General features: G+C 41.7%; 1 protein-coding gene across 6 annotated transcripts in view; it reads left to right on the top strand.

The window, feature by feature from the left end:
- The first annotated feature begins 4,517 nt into the window (after positions 1-4,517).
- Positions 4,518-17,802, top strand: part of atxn2 (ataxin 2) — a 125,864-nt gene continuing 112,579 nt past the window's right edge. For 4 of the 6 annotated variants that reach the window (XM_073065665.1, XM_073065664.1, XM_073065663.1 and 1 more), the window contains exon 1: positions 4,518-4,798. In XM_073065665.1, the coding sequence (XP_072921766.1) occupies positions 4,710-4,798 (89 nt within the window). In that variant the 5' untranslated portion in view covers positions 4,518-4,709. The remainder of the gene's footprint in view (positions 4,799-17,802) is intronic. The other 2 variants (XM_073065667.1, XM_073065666.1) reach the window with 1 other exon arrangement.

The raw sequence follows: 17,802 nt of genomic DNA, 5'->3' as shown, positions 1-17,802 counted from the left end.
TTAGTCCATTGATTAAGAAAAATATTGTTAACAGAAGTTGAAAAGGTGTTCTGTTTGTGTTCATGTTTCAATAGAAGCTCTACAGCAGCAAATCACTCCTTATCAAATGTAAAAATTGCATGAAGCTGTAATGGTTACTGTAAGGAAAACATACAATAGCTATGTGATTGTAGCAATAACATAAATGGTGGTAAATCATATCATCCTGGGATGATCCAGTCATCTACTCCACCTGGCCTATATTTCAACCAAAATATCATAGTTTCTCTTTATTGTCTCTTGCAGTGGCCATGGAAGCCATTCAAGTTTTATTGACCAATCAGCATTATTCAAATCCTGAGAACAATATTTAATTTAAATGGACCAACTTGACTGGTTGATTTTAAGTGGATTGAGTTTCTTGCAACTTGTAAAATATTTGAAAAAAATACACATTTGCATAATCAAACAAATTATTCTAATGTCACAAGAACTTCAGTGTTACTGAGTGCACAACGCAATGCTACTCAGCCACAGTAATTGTTTTATCCCAACTTGGCCAAGAAAAATACGAAAAGCTCAATGGAAATGATAGTCATTAGGAAATCGGTTAGACTTGTTCAGACCATTTGCACCAACTAACCAAAAAATACTTTGTTCTGATAAAGTTTAATTGGCCAGAAATAGTTCAGGTTTCTATTTCTCCATAGGTGCTATATTCATACTAAGTATTTCTAGCATTTTCTATTCTTGTTTCAGATTTCCAACATCCATAGTTTTTAATAATTTAATTTTACCATGATTAATCAGGTCTAATTCACTCAATACTTCCTCATATTACTAATGAAATCAGTAATTCATCCAATAACAGTCAGGAAGTAGTGCTGAAGATAATTTTCAGAACTAGCTACACTTCTGGCTAAGTTCTTCCTACATTTATAGTTACTGCACATGGTGTAGTTGGATGCATAGCTAGATCAAATGGTTTGAAATAAAGTTATGTGTACAGCCAACTGCAGCTGGAGGCTGGGATTGTGATTAAGCGCACGATTGGAGTCTCTGGGAAGGTACCAGACATTGACAGGGTTCGGGAGCTCGGGCCTAGTGCTTAGCTAACAATTGGGTGAGAAGGCAGGCATGTGTATAAGCAAGTCTGGTAAGATGGGGTAACTCCAGGAAGGTGGCAGCACGCTTGAGTGCAGTGGCCACTTCGGGACCAATCAGAGATGCGCTTGTTCATACTATCTTTTTTATTTGCAAGTCACTGCTGGATACCACGATCATCATGTAGTGCAAGTCTATCCCATCAGTGAATTACTTGATAGCGATTAAGTTAGATTTATTGCATACAGTTGTTTAGTCGCCTGGACTTGTTCCGTACTATTGTGCCGAGGTGTGCAATCTACCAAATGAAGCAAGTAATTGTCTTGGATGTTTTTATTGGGATCGCAAGACCCTGGTGGACATTGGTAATGCAGAATTCTGCAAGTCCAGTTCACTGGTTCATTGGCGAGACTGGCAGTGGGGGTGTTGCTTTGCCATGGTTGTGGCGAGGACCAGGCCCACACTGCAGGGTCGCCTGTTGCAGCTGACCAGGAGGGGCGATGCCAAGGCAGAGTGGGACTGCATCTGTGGGGTGTGCTGGAATCCATATTGGGTTCGTGGCTGGCCCCTCCTATTGGTGCTGCCCTCTAGTGCTCAGTCAGTGAAGAAACAAGCTGGGCTAGGACAACTTACCATAAATCTGCAGTCATGCAACTCAAGGACTTGGGCTATATTATTTTTTGTGACACGTTTTTCTGAAATCATGGTCCTATTGGTATTATGTTTTGCACCTTAGCCCCGGAGGAACCTATTACATTTGGCTATATTCATGTATGGTTGAATGATAAACTTGAAGTGACAGTGAACTTGCAGGTATTAACCCCATGCAGCAGGCCCTAATCTCCAATCTTGGCAACCTGCTCTGTGAAGACCCTGTGATGACTAATGTGAAGCAAGCTGAAAAGGAACACCACAAAAAGTAGTTTGAGATGTGGGATATCAGGATCCTGATGGACAATTCTACCAGAGGGAGACCGGAACACAGCCTTGTCATCATAGCTTGTGAACTCAGACACCTTGATATGAACATTATCATCTTTTCATACAAAACAAACTAGTGCGCAGTCTTAGCAATTCTTCCTGTGAACTGAAAAAGGCATTATATTTTAACACACTTTGAAAGGAACCAGCACTGTGGTCATCAGTGCATATGCTCCATTTTAAGTTTATGATTATGCCAAAGGAGATTTCTACTTGGACCTTGACAAACACTCTGGTACACCTCCAAAAAGACCAACTGATCCACTTCAACGCCAGGTACAGGGATGAGGCAAAGATGTATACAAAACCTTGAAAAAAATGTAGCATCTCCAATTGACTCTGGCCCATGATTGCTCAAAGGGGAGAAGGGACATTCAGGATGAAATTGAGAACCCCATCCCCATGCACTGGGAGCTCAGAGGTCCTACATAAGCAGTAGATTACCTCACAGGTAAGCTATCTAGCCACCATCTACCTCTTTGTGGAACTAACATTAGAACCCACAATGGCCTTATTAGCCATTGCATTATCCACGAAACCTGGCTAGAAGTCATCCTGAAGCCCAAAGAAGCTTTCTATGAAGGGAGGGGAGTTACTACAGAAAAGTGGCATCCACTCAACAATATGGAAGGATACCCTTTCCTTAAAAACAAGACAAATCCCTTCCAGCCACATCTTCCCTCAAATATCAACAAACTGGTTGAAAATGCTGCTGAAAGTGACACATTCACCAATAGCCTGCTCACGAAGATTCACCGTAGACTCGCCCTGAAACACAGATGTCGATCTCTTAATAGTATTAGCAAAACTCCTGAATTCCATAGGTTCCAGTGACTGCCCTTTACATCAAGCAGCCTTAATAAAATTTAAGTTAATGGAAATTAAGAATACTTATGACTGACTAAAGTCACAACGCATGCAAATGAGAATGTTAACGATAAGAAACAAGTAACATCTGTGCTGCAAGTATTAGGCGAGAGTCTAACCACCTCCAAATGGTCTGAACATCAAGTCTAATACAATCAATACTCTGGGTGTATTTGTTCAACAGAAACTCAATAGGCTCAGACACATTAAATGTTACAGACACAAGAGTAATCCAGAAGTCAGCTATCTGTGGTAAGTTACCTTCTGGCTCTCCAAAATATTTCTGTCACACATAAGACATACCAAGAGTGATATTAAAAGTGTGATCTCCTCATATACTTGGATAAATGTAGCTCCAAAATCACTCAAGAATTTCAACAGCATTCAAGACAAAGCAGTCCAAGTAACTGGCACTTGACTCTTCTTTAAACTCTTTTCCCCCCTCTCACCTCAGTTACTACAATATATAGCTGACAAAATAGAGTGCAGTGATTTACCAAAGCTTCTTTCCAAATTAATGGTCTTTACTATCCAAAGGTGTAATACCATCAGCTGCAAGCACCAAAGAAAATCTGCAGATGCTGGAAATCCAAAGCAACTGCTGGAAGAACTCAGCAGGTCAGGCAGCATCTATGGAAATGAATAAACAGCTGAGAGACATTTGAGGCTGAGACCCTTCAAGCACACCCTCCGTATCACACATGACCCTATCTTAGAATTATATCAAAATTCTTCAGTTGTTCTGGATCTAAATTCTAGATTCCCTAAACAGAAGTACCTTCCCATAAGGATTGCACTCGAAGGCAAATTTCCTACCACTTTCTCAATTAATGAGTAGCCTTACCGGTACACTACACATACTGTAAATGAATAAAATAAAATGGTAACATTCTACTATTAATGAACTAAATTTAGTTGGCAGTTTAAGAGACACAAGATCCTTCAGAAGATGGAATCTAGGAAAGGGGAGAAAAAGAAAGCTGCGGAAGACCTCAGCAGGTCGAGTTACATCTGTGGAAGCAGAGGGATGGCGAACGTTTTAGGTCGAGCCCCTTCACCAGGGCTGGTCTTAGTGAGAAAGTGTCGGGGTATATATTGCAACACACTTGCTTCCTGACGTTATAAGCAGCTAAGTGTTTAAGTCCCGGCTTCGACAGCCGTGTTAGCCATCCACCTTCCCTCAGGTGCCGCGGGCGACCACCGCAACCCACAACCCACCCCCCACCCCCCAGAAAAATCAATCTCCGCTGCTGACGGTGAGGTCAAAGGTGAATAAATAAAGGAGGCCAAGGCCTGGTAATTATAACAAGAAATATATATCACATCTGGTATTGCAAGCAGGGAAAGGCTGCATATAAGTGGGGGGGGGAGGGGCGGCACTTTATGCGCGCATGCGCACGGGGAAGGAGGACCAGCCTTTCACTCTCTCCGGGGTTGGTGTCGCTGCGCCGGGACGTGCGCGCGCAGGCCGGCCCGGATCCTGTTTTCCCCTCCTCCCCCTCCCCCTTCCCCCCGCCTCTCCCGCCCGCTGTGTTTTGGTGGCGGCTGAAGCTTTGCGATAGCAACGGCGCTGACTGAACGGGCCCGCTCGTCCGTCCACCCACCCACCCACCCGGGACAGCCAGGGCGGGTCGTGGCTCGCAGCTCGAGGCCAGGCTCACTTGCCCCGCACGCCGTCACGTGCCGATCTGCCCTCCGGATTTACCCGCAGTCGTGGATGCCGGAGCGCGGCGTGTGATAGAGGGAGGATCTGAAGCGAGTCGAGCGGCGTCCTCATCATGTCCATGAAGCAGGCCAACAGCCGAAAGCCCGGCGGTGGCCTGGGCGCTGGTGGATCCGGAGGAGGAAGCAGGCAGTCCGGCGGCAGGTAATACACACCCCTTTCTTGCTGGCCTAGCGTCGCCAGGCCCCGCGTTGCCCTTCAACGTGCCGGGCCGGCGTGAAGCGGACACGCAGAAACTTTGCTCGGGCCTAGTGTTCGGGCCTAACCTTCTGATGCCTAGCGGCCTACCACCAATCGTGGAGCTGGCACAGGCTGCCGAAGCCGTTGTCCGCAGGCGACTTTTTGAAGTTAGCTGATTAAAGACCCAGATTTTTAAAAATACAGAGGTGTGACTCCTTAAGGTAAAGGGCCATTAAGGAACACACCGTCAGCCGCCACTGTTCAAAGTTTCTAAATTATTTTAGATCTCCGTTCATCTCAGAAAAGCTATTTAAAAAGTAAGCGATGTTTTCTAAATAGTGTAAAGTTATAGGCAAAATATTTGCCGAAAAACGCAAGATGGCATTTTAAGGGTTAACCTTATTTAATTTAAAAAGTAAGAATAGGTATTTAAGTGGGCTGCTGTATAATGATAGTACTGAAACATGACATTCAAATCAGAACAATCTTGTAGCTTTAATGCATAATGGAATGATCAAAATTGGTAGTGTCATAGTTTATTGATCAGTGAGAGCAAAGATGCAAAACTTTCATTCTAGCTTAAAATGATACATGTATACTTTCATAATGAGGTACGTGATTACCTTTTCCAAAATATTGTGCAATCTGCGTTGATAGTTATCATTATACTCTTTATTGGGGAAAAAAGCTTAGGTAAATGTAAGGTTTTATTTTGTGGTAACACACAAAATGCTGGAGAAAAAATGTAGGTCAGAGTAAGAAGGTAGGGGAGGAAGAAATAAAAGGTAGTAGGTGATGGGTGAGAGAGGAGGGGTGAAGTAAAGAATGAGGGGAGATTTGATAGAGGTATATAAAATTATGATGGGTATAGATAGAGTGAATGGGTTAAGGGTGAAGGGGGAAAAGTTTAAAGGGAACATTAAGGGGGGCTTCTTCACAGAGCGTGTTGGGAGTGTGGAATGAGCTGTCAGATGAAGTGGTAAATGCGGGCTCACTTTTAACATTTAAGAAAAACTTGGACAGGTATATGGATGAGAGGTGTATGGAGGGATATGGTCCAGGTGCAGGTCAGTGGGACTAGGCAGAAAAATGGTTCGGCACAGCCAAGAAGGGCCAAAAGGCCTGTTTCTGTGCTGTAATGTTCTATGGCTGGAAAAGGGGGAATCTGATGGGAGAGGACAGAAGGCCATGGTAGAAAGGGAAGGAAAACCAGAGGGAGGTGATGGGCAGGTAACGAGATAAGGTGAAGCGGGTATTGGGAATAGTAGGGTGGGGGCATTTCTGGAATCTCAAGAAATCTATATTCATGCCATCAGGTAGGAGGCTACCCAGATGGAATATAAGGTGTCGCTGCTGCAACCTGAGTGTGGCCTCATCGTGGCAATAGAGGTGGCCAAGGACTAACATGTCAGAATGGGAAGTGGAATTAAAATGGGTGGCCAGAGGGAGATCCCGCTCTTTCTGGTGGATGGAGTGCAGCTGCTTGGCAAAGCTGTCTCCCAATCTACGCCGGGTCTGACCGATATACAGGAGGCTGCACCGGGTACTGTAGACAACCCCAACAGATTCACAGGTGAAGTGTCGTCTCACCTGGAAGGTCTCTTTGCGGCCCTGAATGATAGTGAGGGAGGAGGTCCAGGGGCATGTGAAGGATAAGTACCGGTAGGAAGCTCATTGGGGAGGGGCGAGTGGACAAGGGAGTCAAGCAGGGAGTGATCCCTGTTGAAAGTGAGGGGGGGAAGGTGCTTGGTGGTGGGATCCTTTTGGACATGGCAGAATGGAGGATTATGTGCTGGACACAGTTTGGTGAGGTGGTAGGTGAGGACAAGAGGGACCATGTCCCTGGTGGGGTGGCAACCTTGACCGCATGAATATCGATTTCTTGAACTTCCAGTAATGTTTCCCCTACCATTCCCCATTCCTGTTTCCCCTTCTAACCTTATCTCCTTACCTGCGCATCACCTCCCTCTGGTGCCCCTCTCCCTTCCCTTTCTTGCATGGCCTTCTGTCCTCTCCCATCAGATTCCTCCTTCTTCCGTCCTTTATCTCTTCCCAGCTCTTTACTTCACTCCCTCACCCTTCCCGGTTTTACCTATCACCCACTACCTTGTACTTCCTCCTCCCCCCATCTTACTCTGATTTCTCAGCTTTTTTTCTCCAATTCTGATGAAGGGTCTCAGGCTGAAATGGCGACTGTTTACTCTTTTCCATAAGATGCTGTCTGACCTGCTGAGTTCCTCCAGCATTTTGTATGTATTGCTTTGGATTTCCAGCAACTGCAGATTTTCTCTTGTCTTTTATTTTGTGGTAGTTACTAATTTGCCATTTCAATCTGTGAATCTTTATTTGTGTCTGTAGTAAGTAATTGGGTTTAAAATTAACTTTGAAAGAGAAAGAGCCTTGTTTACAATCTCAGGTAATCCCAAAACATGTAATAGCTAATGCTTTTTGAAATGTCACAGCTGTGATAGGGAAACACGTCTCTTAAATTTCATTTACTTTCACAGAGCACATTGGCCTGAATGCATCAACATAAGTATTGCGTTAAGTACTTTAAAATGGTTTGATATGAAAGGTTAAAAAGATAAATTGGGGGTATCAATGTTATTCTATCTATGTTTTCTGGAGTGATGTGTATCCTATCTCAAATATACTGTTGGAAATGTTAGATTAGACTTGATACTTTTAAACACAATGTTATGATTCCTTACTTATGGGCTCATGTTTTTGGTTCTTGGAACTGTGTTGTGACCATTCAACAACAGTTTATAAAACTTTTTTTGTGTGGTGAATCATTCCATGGTAATTTACCATAATGTTGACAAATATTTAAGTTTTCAGGGCTGTTTTTAAAAGGTAGCAGGTCTTTGCGCGTGTAGATTGGGAGACCGCTTCTTCAAGCATCTTTGCTCCGTCCGCCACAAAAAGCAGGATTTCCCGGTGGCCATCCATTTCAATTCTATTTCCCATTCCTGTTCCGACATATCAGTCCATCAACTCTTCTGCCACGATGGGCCACACTCAGGTTGAAGAAGCAATATCTTGTATTCCATTTGGGTGGTCTCCAACCTGGATGAGCATCTATTTCTTGAACTTCTGGTAATTGCTCCCCACTCCCCTTCATAATTCCTCATTCTTGTTTCCCTTCACACCTATTCTTACCTGACCATCAGCTCCCTCTGATGCTCCTTCCTATTCCTTTTTTCCATCATCTTCTGTCCTCCTCTCAGATTCTCCTTTCTCCAGCCTGTTTCACCAATTAACTTCCCAGCTCTTTGCTTCACCCCCACCCCCTCTCCCGGTTTCACCTATTACCTGCCATCTTGTACTACTTCCTCCCCTCCCCCACCTTTTTCTGATGTCTGTCCTTCCTTTCTATTCCTGATGAAGAATCTCAGCCTAAAACGTCGACTGTTTATTAATTTCCACGGATGCAGCCTGAGCTGCTGAGTTTCTCCAGCATTTTGTGTGTGCTGCTTTGAATTTCCAGCATTTGCAGATTTTCTTGTGTTTGTGATGGGACTTTCTATTCAATACCGTACTAGGCCTGAGGCAAAAGCAATAGGTAGATGAGAGTTAGTAGAAGCAAACACATGGATTTCAGAGTTCTGAATAATATTTATTTAGGGTATGATGTGGCAGGCCACAAGTGCATTGTTATCATGAAGACCAAATGTAACAAGATATAGAAGAGTGTTTACACTGCACATGAGCTGAGATATAATTGAACAGTATTACAGAGTGGAAATAGATCAATACAATGTGGTTGCAAAGTTTATTTTGGGATCAGATCTAACAAGTTGTGTATTCAGAATTTATTGAGGTGAACGTCTGGAGGGGCATAGCATTTATAGTTATCAATTTGTGACAGGGATGAGTTTGCTGACATTGGTCTTCTCGATATTTAGTTGGAGGAAAACTGTTCTTTAGATTGGATGAGCAGCAAGTTAGCTGGGGTAATGAAGCAATCAATAGATAGCGGGGAGGTGGAACTCAATGTCAGCTGTTGGAATCTGACACTTTCTGGATGATGTTGCTGACAAGGAGCAACTGATAATTAGGATGGGGGGCACCTGAGGTAAATTTTTGAGAGGGAGGTGGGGTTTAGCAGGGTACATACTGATGGATTGTGAAGAGGTTGGAAGAATCCAATGAAGTTGATTTCTGTCTGTGGTAGAATATATTAGAATGGCGCTGAGTCGGTGCAATTCCACCAGCTGCATTATGCATAAAGAGCCATTTGGAGTTGTGATTAACTGGGTCAAAAGGTTGAGAAAACTAGAGGGGCATAAATTAATCTTGTCACATAAGCTGTCATTTGTGACTTGCAATGAATGATATTTAGCAGGGGTGAAAATTCATTCATTACTTTCATGAACATGATGACTAATTTTTGTTAGGGGTAATGAATTTACGGTTGCATGCCAGCTATTAGCTACAGAAAACTTAAGTCTGAATTTAAATCATAGGGCCTTTAACGGAGGTGGACCTTGTACTGTTACAAGATCAGTAGTTTCCCTTCTATGTGTATGCAGTTTATTATTGATTAGCTGTAAAATCAGAGACCCTAATTTGACACCAGTGTATAATTTAAGGTTTCAGGAATTTGTTTGATCTTCAGTGGGGCATTGTAATGGCTGAGATGACTTAAAACGTTGACTTTTATTTAAGTTGGATGTATTGCGTAAATATTTGGTAAGGCTGTGGATTTGCAGGCCAAGAGCAGTTAAGAGAAACTTGTATATTTAGTGCTTGAAAGAATCTGTGTCCCAGACCACTTTACAGGCAATAACATACAATATTTGCATACAAGTGTCCCCAATTCATGAGTCACTGAGGCAGCCAGTCTGTTCACTGAACATTTAAAGCAATGGGGCATAACTAGTTAATGTGTTTTAGTATTATCAGTTGTTTAACATGGCTGGGATATTGAAGCAACACACAAAAAATGCTGGAGGAACTCAGCAGGTCAGGCAGCATATATGGAAATGAATAAACTGTCAACCTTTCGGGCCAAGACTCACTCCTCTTCAGGATATTGAAAGTACATTCCTGCTCATCTTCATATAATGGATTCTTTTACATCCACTTTGAGAAAGCAATCAGTTCAGTTTGATATTTGACATATAGCAATCTACTGATGCAGCACCAGAGTGTGTGCCTATATTGTCAAATTCTTTGTGTTGAATTTTTTTTGTACTTGTATTTGCTGACTGTGGAGTGAGAGTAGTATCATTGGAGCTAAGTTGGTCAATTCTTTAGTTTTTGTTTCATTGTTCAGGTATAGCACATGCAGGTAAAAGTTCAATTTACAATGCACAAAATAGCACAAAATAAAATGTTTAATGTATTTTACTCATTACTTTAATCATATTACAGTACATTGTGTGAAAATGAGTTCTTATCTTAAAAAGCAGGGTTAAATTCTCATTCCCCAAACAAAAGTTAAAATGTGTGAAAGGGCAGAGTGGTAATTCACTTTTGTTCCCTATCTAAATGTTGTGTTGTCCCAATTATTTGCAATTGACAGTAATCAGTTTTCTTTTGTGGAATACTGGATGGGCTAGTTTAGGAGATGGAGGGGACTTTTGGTGAGTATGTCCTCTTGTGTGAGGTTCTACATTAGATCACTCTTTAAGAGAAAGGAATCACCCATTTAAGTTGAAGGCAGGTTTTTCTGAGGATTGTGAGTCTTTGAAGCTTCCGAATGGTAGTGGAATACTTAAGACAGAATCATGTTTTATGTCACCAGCATATGTCATGAAATTTGTTAACTTTGTGACAGTAGTGCAGTACATAATAATGGGGGGGGGGAAATACCACTCTTTTGCTCCTTGAAGATGTCCTGGGTACTGCAGAAGCTATTGACCATGATGGAACTGAGTAATTTTTACAAATCTCTGCAGCTTGCTTCAATGCTGTGCAGTAGCTCTCCCCTTCCATACCAGACAGTGATGCAGCCAGTTAGAATGCTCTCCACGGTACATCTGTATAAATTCCTGAGTGTTTTTGGTGACATATGAAATTTCCTCAAACTACTAATGAAATATAGCCACTGTCATGCCTTCTTTGCAGCTGCATCAATACGTTGGGTCCAGGTTAAGTCCTCAGTGGTATTGACACTGAGGAACTTGAAATTGCTTACTCTTTCTGCTTCTGATCCCTCTAAGAGGACTGGTGTGTCTTCCCTTGTCTTGCCCTTTCTAAAATCTGAAGTCAGTTGTTTAGTTTTACTGATGTTGAGTGCAAGGTTGTTGCTGCGACACCACTTAACTAGCTGGTGTATCTCACTCCTGTATGCCCTCTTGTCACCATCTGAAATTCTGCCAACAGTAGTTGTGTTGTCAACAAATTTATAGTTGGCATTTGAGCTGAGTGTAGTCATGGAGCCAATGGGTGTAGAGGGAGTTGAGCAGTGGGCTAAGCACACATCCCTGAATGTGCCAGTGTTGATTATCAGTGAGCTGGAGATGTTATTTCCAATCCGCCCAAACTGTGATCTTCGGGTTAGGAAGTACAGGATCCAGTTGCAGAGGGAGGCGCAGAGGCCCAGGTTCTGGAGCTTTCTGATCAGAACCATAGGAATGATGGTGTTAAGCGCTGTGCTATACTCAATAAACAACATCTTGACACTGAGTATTTGTATTGAAGAATCAGAAGCAGGTTTTATATTGCTGGCATATATTGTGAAATTTGTTACTTTGAGGGAGCAGTACAGTGCAATACATAAAAACTATAAGTTAAATATATTAAAAGATTTCAGTTAATTGTGACACATTGGGACTAGTATGTTTTGTCCCAATTAAACGGCTACCCCAGTTATCCAAAGTTTTATGGAAATAGTTAAAAAGGTATAAAAACATAAAGTACTGTTTAACCGAGTAACACGTTATGTTGTTAAATGAAATACAGAACAAATTAGAAAGCTACCAATATTGCTACAGTACTACAAAACTGTGTTTTAGTTCATAATAGTTACCAATGGAGGAAAGGAATCCTCAAGTGTGGGCTGGCATAGTACTCGATTAGTGAACTATTGATTCTTATCCCCTTGAGGCATCACAGTTTAACACTTTTTACAATAACCAACAATTTATTTTTATATCAGTTTCTGACATATTTGCACAACACAACAATTAATGTAATCCATTGCTTTCTTTGAACCAGATAGTATTACGTGTTTATAGCAAAGGTAACCGTCCGGTATGGCACAATAAATAAAAGCCCTGTTGTATTGGCATTGTAGATATCTGCACAAAACTTTAGAAGCAAATTAGGGAGTTTTGTAGATTTCCATGTATCAGCACTTGTAGCATCAGAACTACTTTTCTTGCCATGTGCTTTCTTCAACTTAATGTGGTGCCTACATTTCCATCGAGACAACCAACCATCTGTTGCTTTAAAATCTTCATGACCATCTTCTTAGCTAGCTCCTCTGACTTTTTTTAAAACATTGTTCCACTGACATGTACACCCTGTCCAGTTACAATGGAAAACCATTGATTGAGATCCTCTTCGACTTCTGGATCCCTACAATCGTGCTTTCTTTTTTGGGTATTCCTTGTCCCTGAGTAATGCCCATACTTCTCACAGTTGATCTTGCTGATGTATCAAGTGTGTAATTGTAAATTCTGGCACTCCACTTATATATACCAGCTGAAGATGAATGGTGTTAGGCAGATGGCTTTTAATTTAGTTGAGTCTGGTATTTTTTCGGCTAGAATCAAGTTTTTTCATGGCAAGGGTCTCAAAAAAAAAAATTTAAGTCAGAATTTAAAAAATACTAAATGATCAGATCACTGCTTTTTGAATCAGTGTCCATCAGCTTGAATGAACAACATAACACAAGCCTGTGCAACTGATGTACCTATTTGCTCTAAACACAGTGTAATGTCTAACAGTCATCACAGAAGTGCATGTGACTGACCAACTCCTGCCCCAGGTAAGCAGCATAATGTCCCAAATAAATGGCTGCCCCAATTAACATATATATGAAAAGTAAATTAAATAAGTGCAAAAAGAGAGTGGGAAAAATAGTGAGGTAGTATACATGCATTTCATTGTTCATTCAAAAATCTGATAATGGAGGGGAAGAAGCTGTTCCTAAAATGCTGAGTATGTGTCCTCATGCTTCTCTGACACCTCTTTGGTGGCATTGAGAAGAGGGCATGGGTGATGGAGTCCTTAATGATGGATGCTGCCTTTTTGAGGCATTGCCTTTTGAAGATGTCCTCAAACATAGGGAGTCCAGTGCCCATGATGGAGCTGGCTGAGTTTGTAACTTTCTGCAGCTTTTTTGATCCTGTGCAGTGGTCCCTCCATATTAAATGACGATGCAACCTATTAGAATGTTCTCCACAGTACATTTGTAGAAGCTTGCTAGAGTCTTTGGCGACATATCAAATCTCTGTAAACTTCGAATGAAATATAGCTGCTGGTGTGTGTGTCTTTGTAGTTGCATCAAAATGTTGGACTCAGGTTAGATCTTCAGAAATGTTAACAGATACTTGATAAGACGAGTTCCAGCTGCATGTTACAGGAAGAATTGTATGCGCTAGAGCAATGGACCTTTTTCTCCTGCCAGTTGAGTTTGGGAATCAACACATTGCTGAGTTGCATTGGTGAGCCAGAACTTGGTGACTGTTGGATCCTCAAGATATCCTGCCAGTAGCGTGCAGTTGTCAAAGCACCCTTTGATATGCCCATTAAAAATAAAACTCAGAAACTGCTGGAAATTAGATCAGGATTCTTGTATGAAAATAAGCATTATTTATTTAATTTGAATGGAGGAAATAGAGAAAACATGAGTTCTAAGATGTAGAGATTGGTGGAAGAGGAGTCATTAAATAATAAAAAGTACTTAGTACTAAGTAATAAATGCCGAGGTTAGATGAAAATGCAGAATGATGACATGAAATTATGAAAACAATTAAGGAGCAATGTTGGAATAGAAATGCTGATTATTCAAAATTATTGAGTTTGATTTTGAATCCCAATGGCAGTGAAAGTGCAGTTTTTTGACCTTAAAAGTAATTTCATTAATTGTTACAAAATCAGAAAATACTGTAAGTTCTCAGCAGGTCAGACAGCATCTGTGGAAAAAAAAGAAACATTCTGAAGTCAAAGACTTGCGTCTAGAAAGGTTTTCATTAACTATAAAGCATCTTCCAGTGACTTGAGATTATGAAAGGTATCATCAATGAGAGTTTTTCTTTATTAAAACTGCTTGTAAATCTAAAGTGCTTACATATATGAACTTTAAACTTAGGGGATGGAGGTGACTGGAAGTGAATATTGCCTACTTAGGAATGGATTGCATTTGGGGGGGGGGGTGGGGGATGGAAATGAAGTGCTGGCAAAACAGTGGACTTGTCAAATCTTTGGGCAGAAATGAAGAGACATTGAATTCTCTTTTTCTGTTGTCTTGAATCTTAAAGCTAGACTTGATCCCTGACCATCTAATTACCAATTATGCATATTAATTATCTTGCATATTGTTTTATACATTTTAGGTTTGATGGTCATATTTGAGTGTATTTTTTCCATTGTCGTATTAAGACATCACTGATGACTATTCACAGCATACCAGGTTGCCTTTTGATTTTCTATCATATACAATCAGGGTTTGCTATATTACAGAAATCTGCTATGCATTTGATAACCTTATGAATTATAGACCAGAAAAGTTGCAAGTACAACAATATTTATTAGAGTGATGCAAAATAAGGTTATGGGCCAGTTTGTGGTGAATTTACCTCTTAGTCTGTGGTTCTAGTTGGTCCTGGTCAGCAGTACGTACTCATGCCAGAACTAGATCCCTGACTTCAGTGACTGTTCTGGAGTTATAAAATTATGGAAATAAAACCTGTACACAATTTAACTTTCAACTGATACTTTGTGGGACAGTTTGATACTGTCCCATTGAAACTACATGGGGGAAGACGATAGATGGATGTTCTTGCTATTAGCATATTGTTAAAGGTTACTTGATGCAAAATTCAGGGCAATCCTGTTTTTTGTTACTTAACATTGTAGTTAGTTTTATATTCATAGTGTCTTCAACACTATAACAAAGGGTTTTTTTGGGTGTCAGGAGTTAGAACTCAGCAGTTTTTGGAACAGGCCCCAGTGTTAAATGTTCAAAGAAGTTCTGCTAGTAGGATTGTGCTACCATTGTAAGTAGGTAATTCTGTAAAGTTTCTGACTATATTCAGAATGTAAGCGTTAAGTAGATGATAGCAATTGGAACTATAGTTAATAATTTATTGTTATATTTGTGTTGAAGAAGTAAATAGCATTGAATCGGGAGAGTTAGATTCTGTCCTGAAGATTTACTATGTGAATAAAGGCTTTTAAGTTTCCCCATTACAACTCTTGTGGCCCAGTCTTAGTCATATACAACAGTGACCCTCCTCAGTGGAGCCTCTGCAAGATGTAGGCCTCTGATTGCATATCTCAGCTGGAGAATGCCATGAAAGTCTTTGAGGCAAAACTAGGTTGAAAACATTGTAATGTCACACAAAATGCTGGATTATCCTGAAGAAGGGTCTTGGCCCAAAATGTCATCCATTGGTTGATTGGCTGCCTGACCTGCTGAGTTCCTCCGGTGTTTTGTATTTTGCTTTGGATTTCCAGCATCTGCAGAACTACTTGTGATTATGTTATATTAGACTGGGATGTCTTTGTTTTAGCTATTCAGTAATATTTGAAAACAACAACATTAAGTAAATAGTAAATAAAAAGTAACAATGCAAATTAATGAGAGTATTGAACTAACATAAAACAATTACCCCCCCCCCCCCCACCAAACTGATGGACGGATTGCAGAGTCTCATGAGTTGAGCTTTTGCTAGAAGGAATGGTGTGACAGATGGAGTAGTTTGATATGTTCATGGGTCAATAAGTTTGGAACATGCGTGAAAATAATTGACCATGAGCAGCTTCCTCTGGAACTTCTGGGCACAGCCAAATTAATTTAGTCTTTTGTTTCAGCTCATTACAATTAGGTGTTAGAGGCATATCTTGCTGCATTGTATGTGAAATGATTCTTGGTGGAATTAAACTGCAGTACTTCACTTCTGAGAATATCCTCAAATAGTCCATGATTTGCAATTAGACCTGAAGTGACAAAAGCCTAAGACTACGTCCATAGTACACCGGATAAATCTGTAACCGAAGCTTTTTCTCTTCGTTTTTGCCCTCTGTCCACACTAAAACGGCGTTTTCAACCCCCGAAACTGGAGAATTTCAGAAATGCTGTCCAGGGTGTGTAATTTTGAAAACGCCGCTTCGGCAGATCAGTGTTAGACGGCAGCGTGCTATTTCATTGTTTTTCTGAACGTAATCCCCCACACAATCTAACAATTTCAGAACAGACGGCAATGAGACTGAAGCCAGAAGAGTTAGAAATGTACTCACCAAATACTTTGACCCATAACTTGCTGAATAAATAAGTATACTCACTTTGCCCTGTTTTCTGTCCTTGCTTGTATGAAGGTGGTTTACCTATTTATGCAAGTACTTCTCTGACAATAGACAGCCTAATGTAACATTGTGTGGAAATACAAGATAATACTGATGCAGACATGTTTTACACATTTAACAAGGTGTTTTATTAATGCAACAGAGTTAGTCAGTTTTTCAATGTTCATCGTTAGCCAGTTCATACTGTCCGTGAACTCCCTGTCGGTTGCCTCCATACGCTCCTATATTTGTTTTTTTTACTTTAAGTCCTGTGCGAGAGCCAACAGCTGCCTGTCATTTAAGTGTTTCTAGTCTGTAACTGCACAAACGTGCACTTTCACAGCGAGATTTGACACCAAACATGTCGCTTGTTTTCGGTAGATGTGTCCTGTGCATGCGCAGTAGGAGAAGATTCGCTGAAATGTCTGTTTCAATGTAGACAGAGATGTTTTAAAAAATACATAGTGTGGATGCCGATCGTTTATATGCAAAACTGGCGTTTTCAAAATTATCCGGTCTAGTGTGGATGTAGCCTCCGGGTTCACTTCTGGATTACCATTCTGGCCTTCTGATGATTTACACCCTCAAAGACCTTTTCAACTAACTGTCTCAGTCTTAGATTATCAGCATCACACTTGATTGTATTTCCGTCAAAAGTAGTTAAACTACTGTAAATTAAAATACTGTGGCGACCCACTTTCTGCGCAGGCGAACCGGCTCACAAGTAGCCAGCGTGCGGGGGGAGACTTTGGTAATGCACCTCTGACATCATTTCCGCCCGGGGAGGGTGGGCGCTAGGGATTAAATGCCAGTGTCGCGAAGTTTGAATAAACTAGTCTCGAAATGACTTACCGACTACGTGTCGTTATTTCAGCGCTGTGTGTAGCACATCGCTACATTGGTGACCCCGACGGTCCAAATGGGATTTTCATCTTCATCTGTTCATGCAGTTTCGCTAAAACTGCCGACTTTTTGGACACTACGACCACGCGTGTGGTTTAGCCAAGCAGAAGCCCAATTCCAGATTTGGCAGATATCCTCTGATTCCACGCGTTACTACCACGTGGTGAGCGCCCTTGACCAGGAGACAGCCGCCCAGGTTGCAGATTTCATACAGTCGCCCCCGGAAGAAGGCAAATATGAAGCATTCAAAGCGCTGCTCATTGAGACCTTTGGCCTCTCATGGCGTGAGCGAGGTGCCCGCCTGCTTCACCTGGATGGTTTGGGAGACAGACTGCCGTCAGCATTGTTGAACGAAATGCTGGCCCTGACTGACAGACACAAGCCCTGCCTCATGATCAAGCAAGCGTTCCTAGAGCGACTGCCCGAGGACATACATCTGCTGCTGGTCGACACAGATTTTAGCGACCCCTGGAAGGTGGCGGCCCGGGCAGACGTACTGTGGAAAGCCAAGAGGGAGAGCGTGGCGTTGGTCGGTCAGATTACCAGGCCATGCGCCCAACAACAGACCAGACCAGGCCCGGCAGGGGGGCGCACGCAACACA

This window comes from Hemitrygon akajei, chromosome 14, assembly GCF_048418815.1.
Source record: "Hemitrygon akajei chromosome 14, sHemAka1.3, whole genome shotgun sequence".
Lineage (NCBI taxonomy): Eukaryota > Metazoa > Chordata > Chondrichthyes > Myliobatiformes > Dasyatidae > Hemitrygon > Hemitrygon akajei.
Note: the sequence above shows the minus strand (reverse complement) of the source record. Positions and strands in the feature narration are given on the sequence as shown.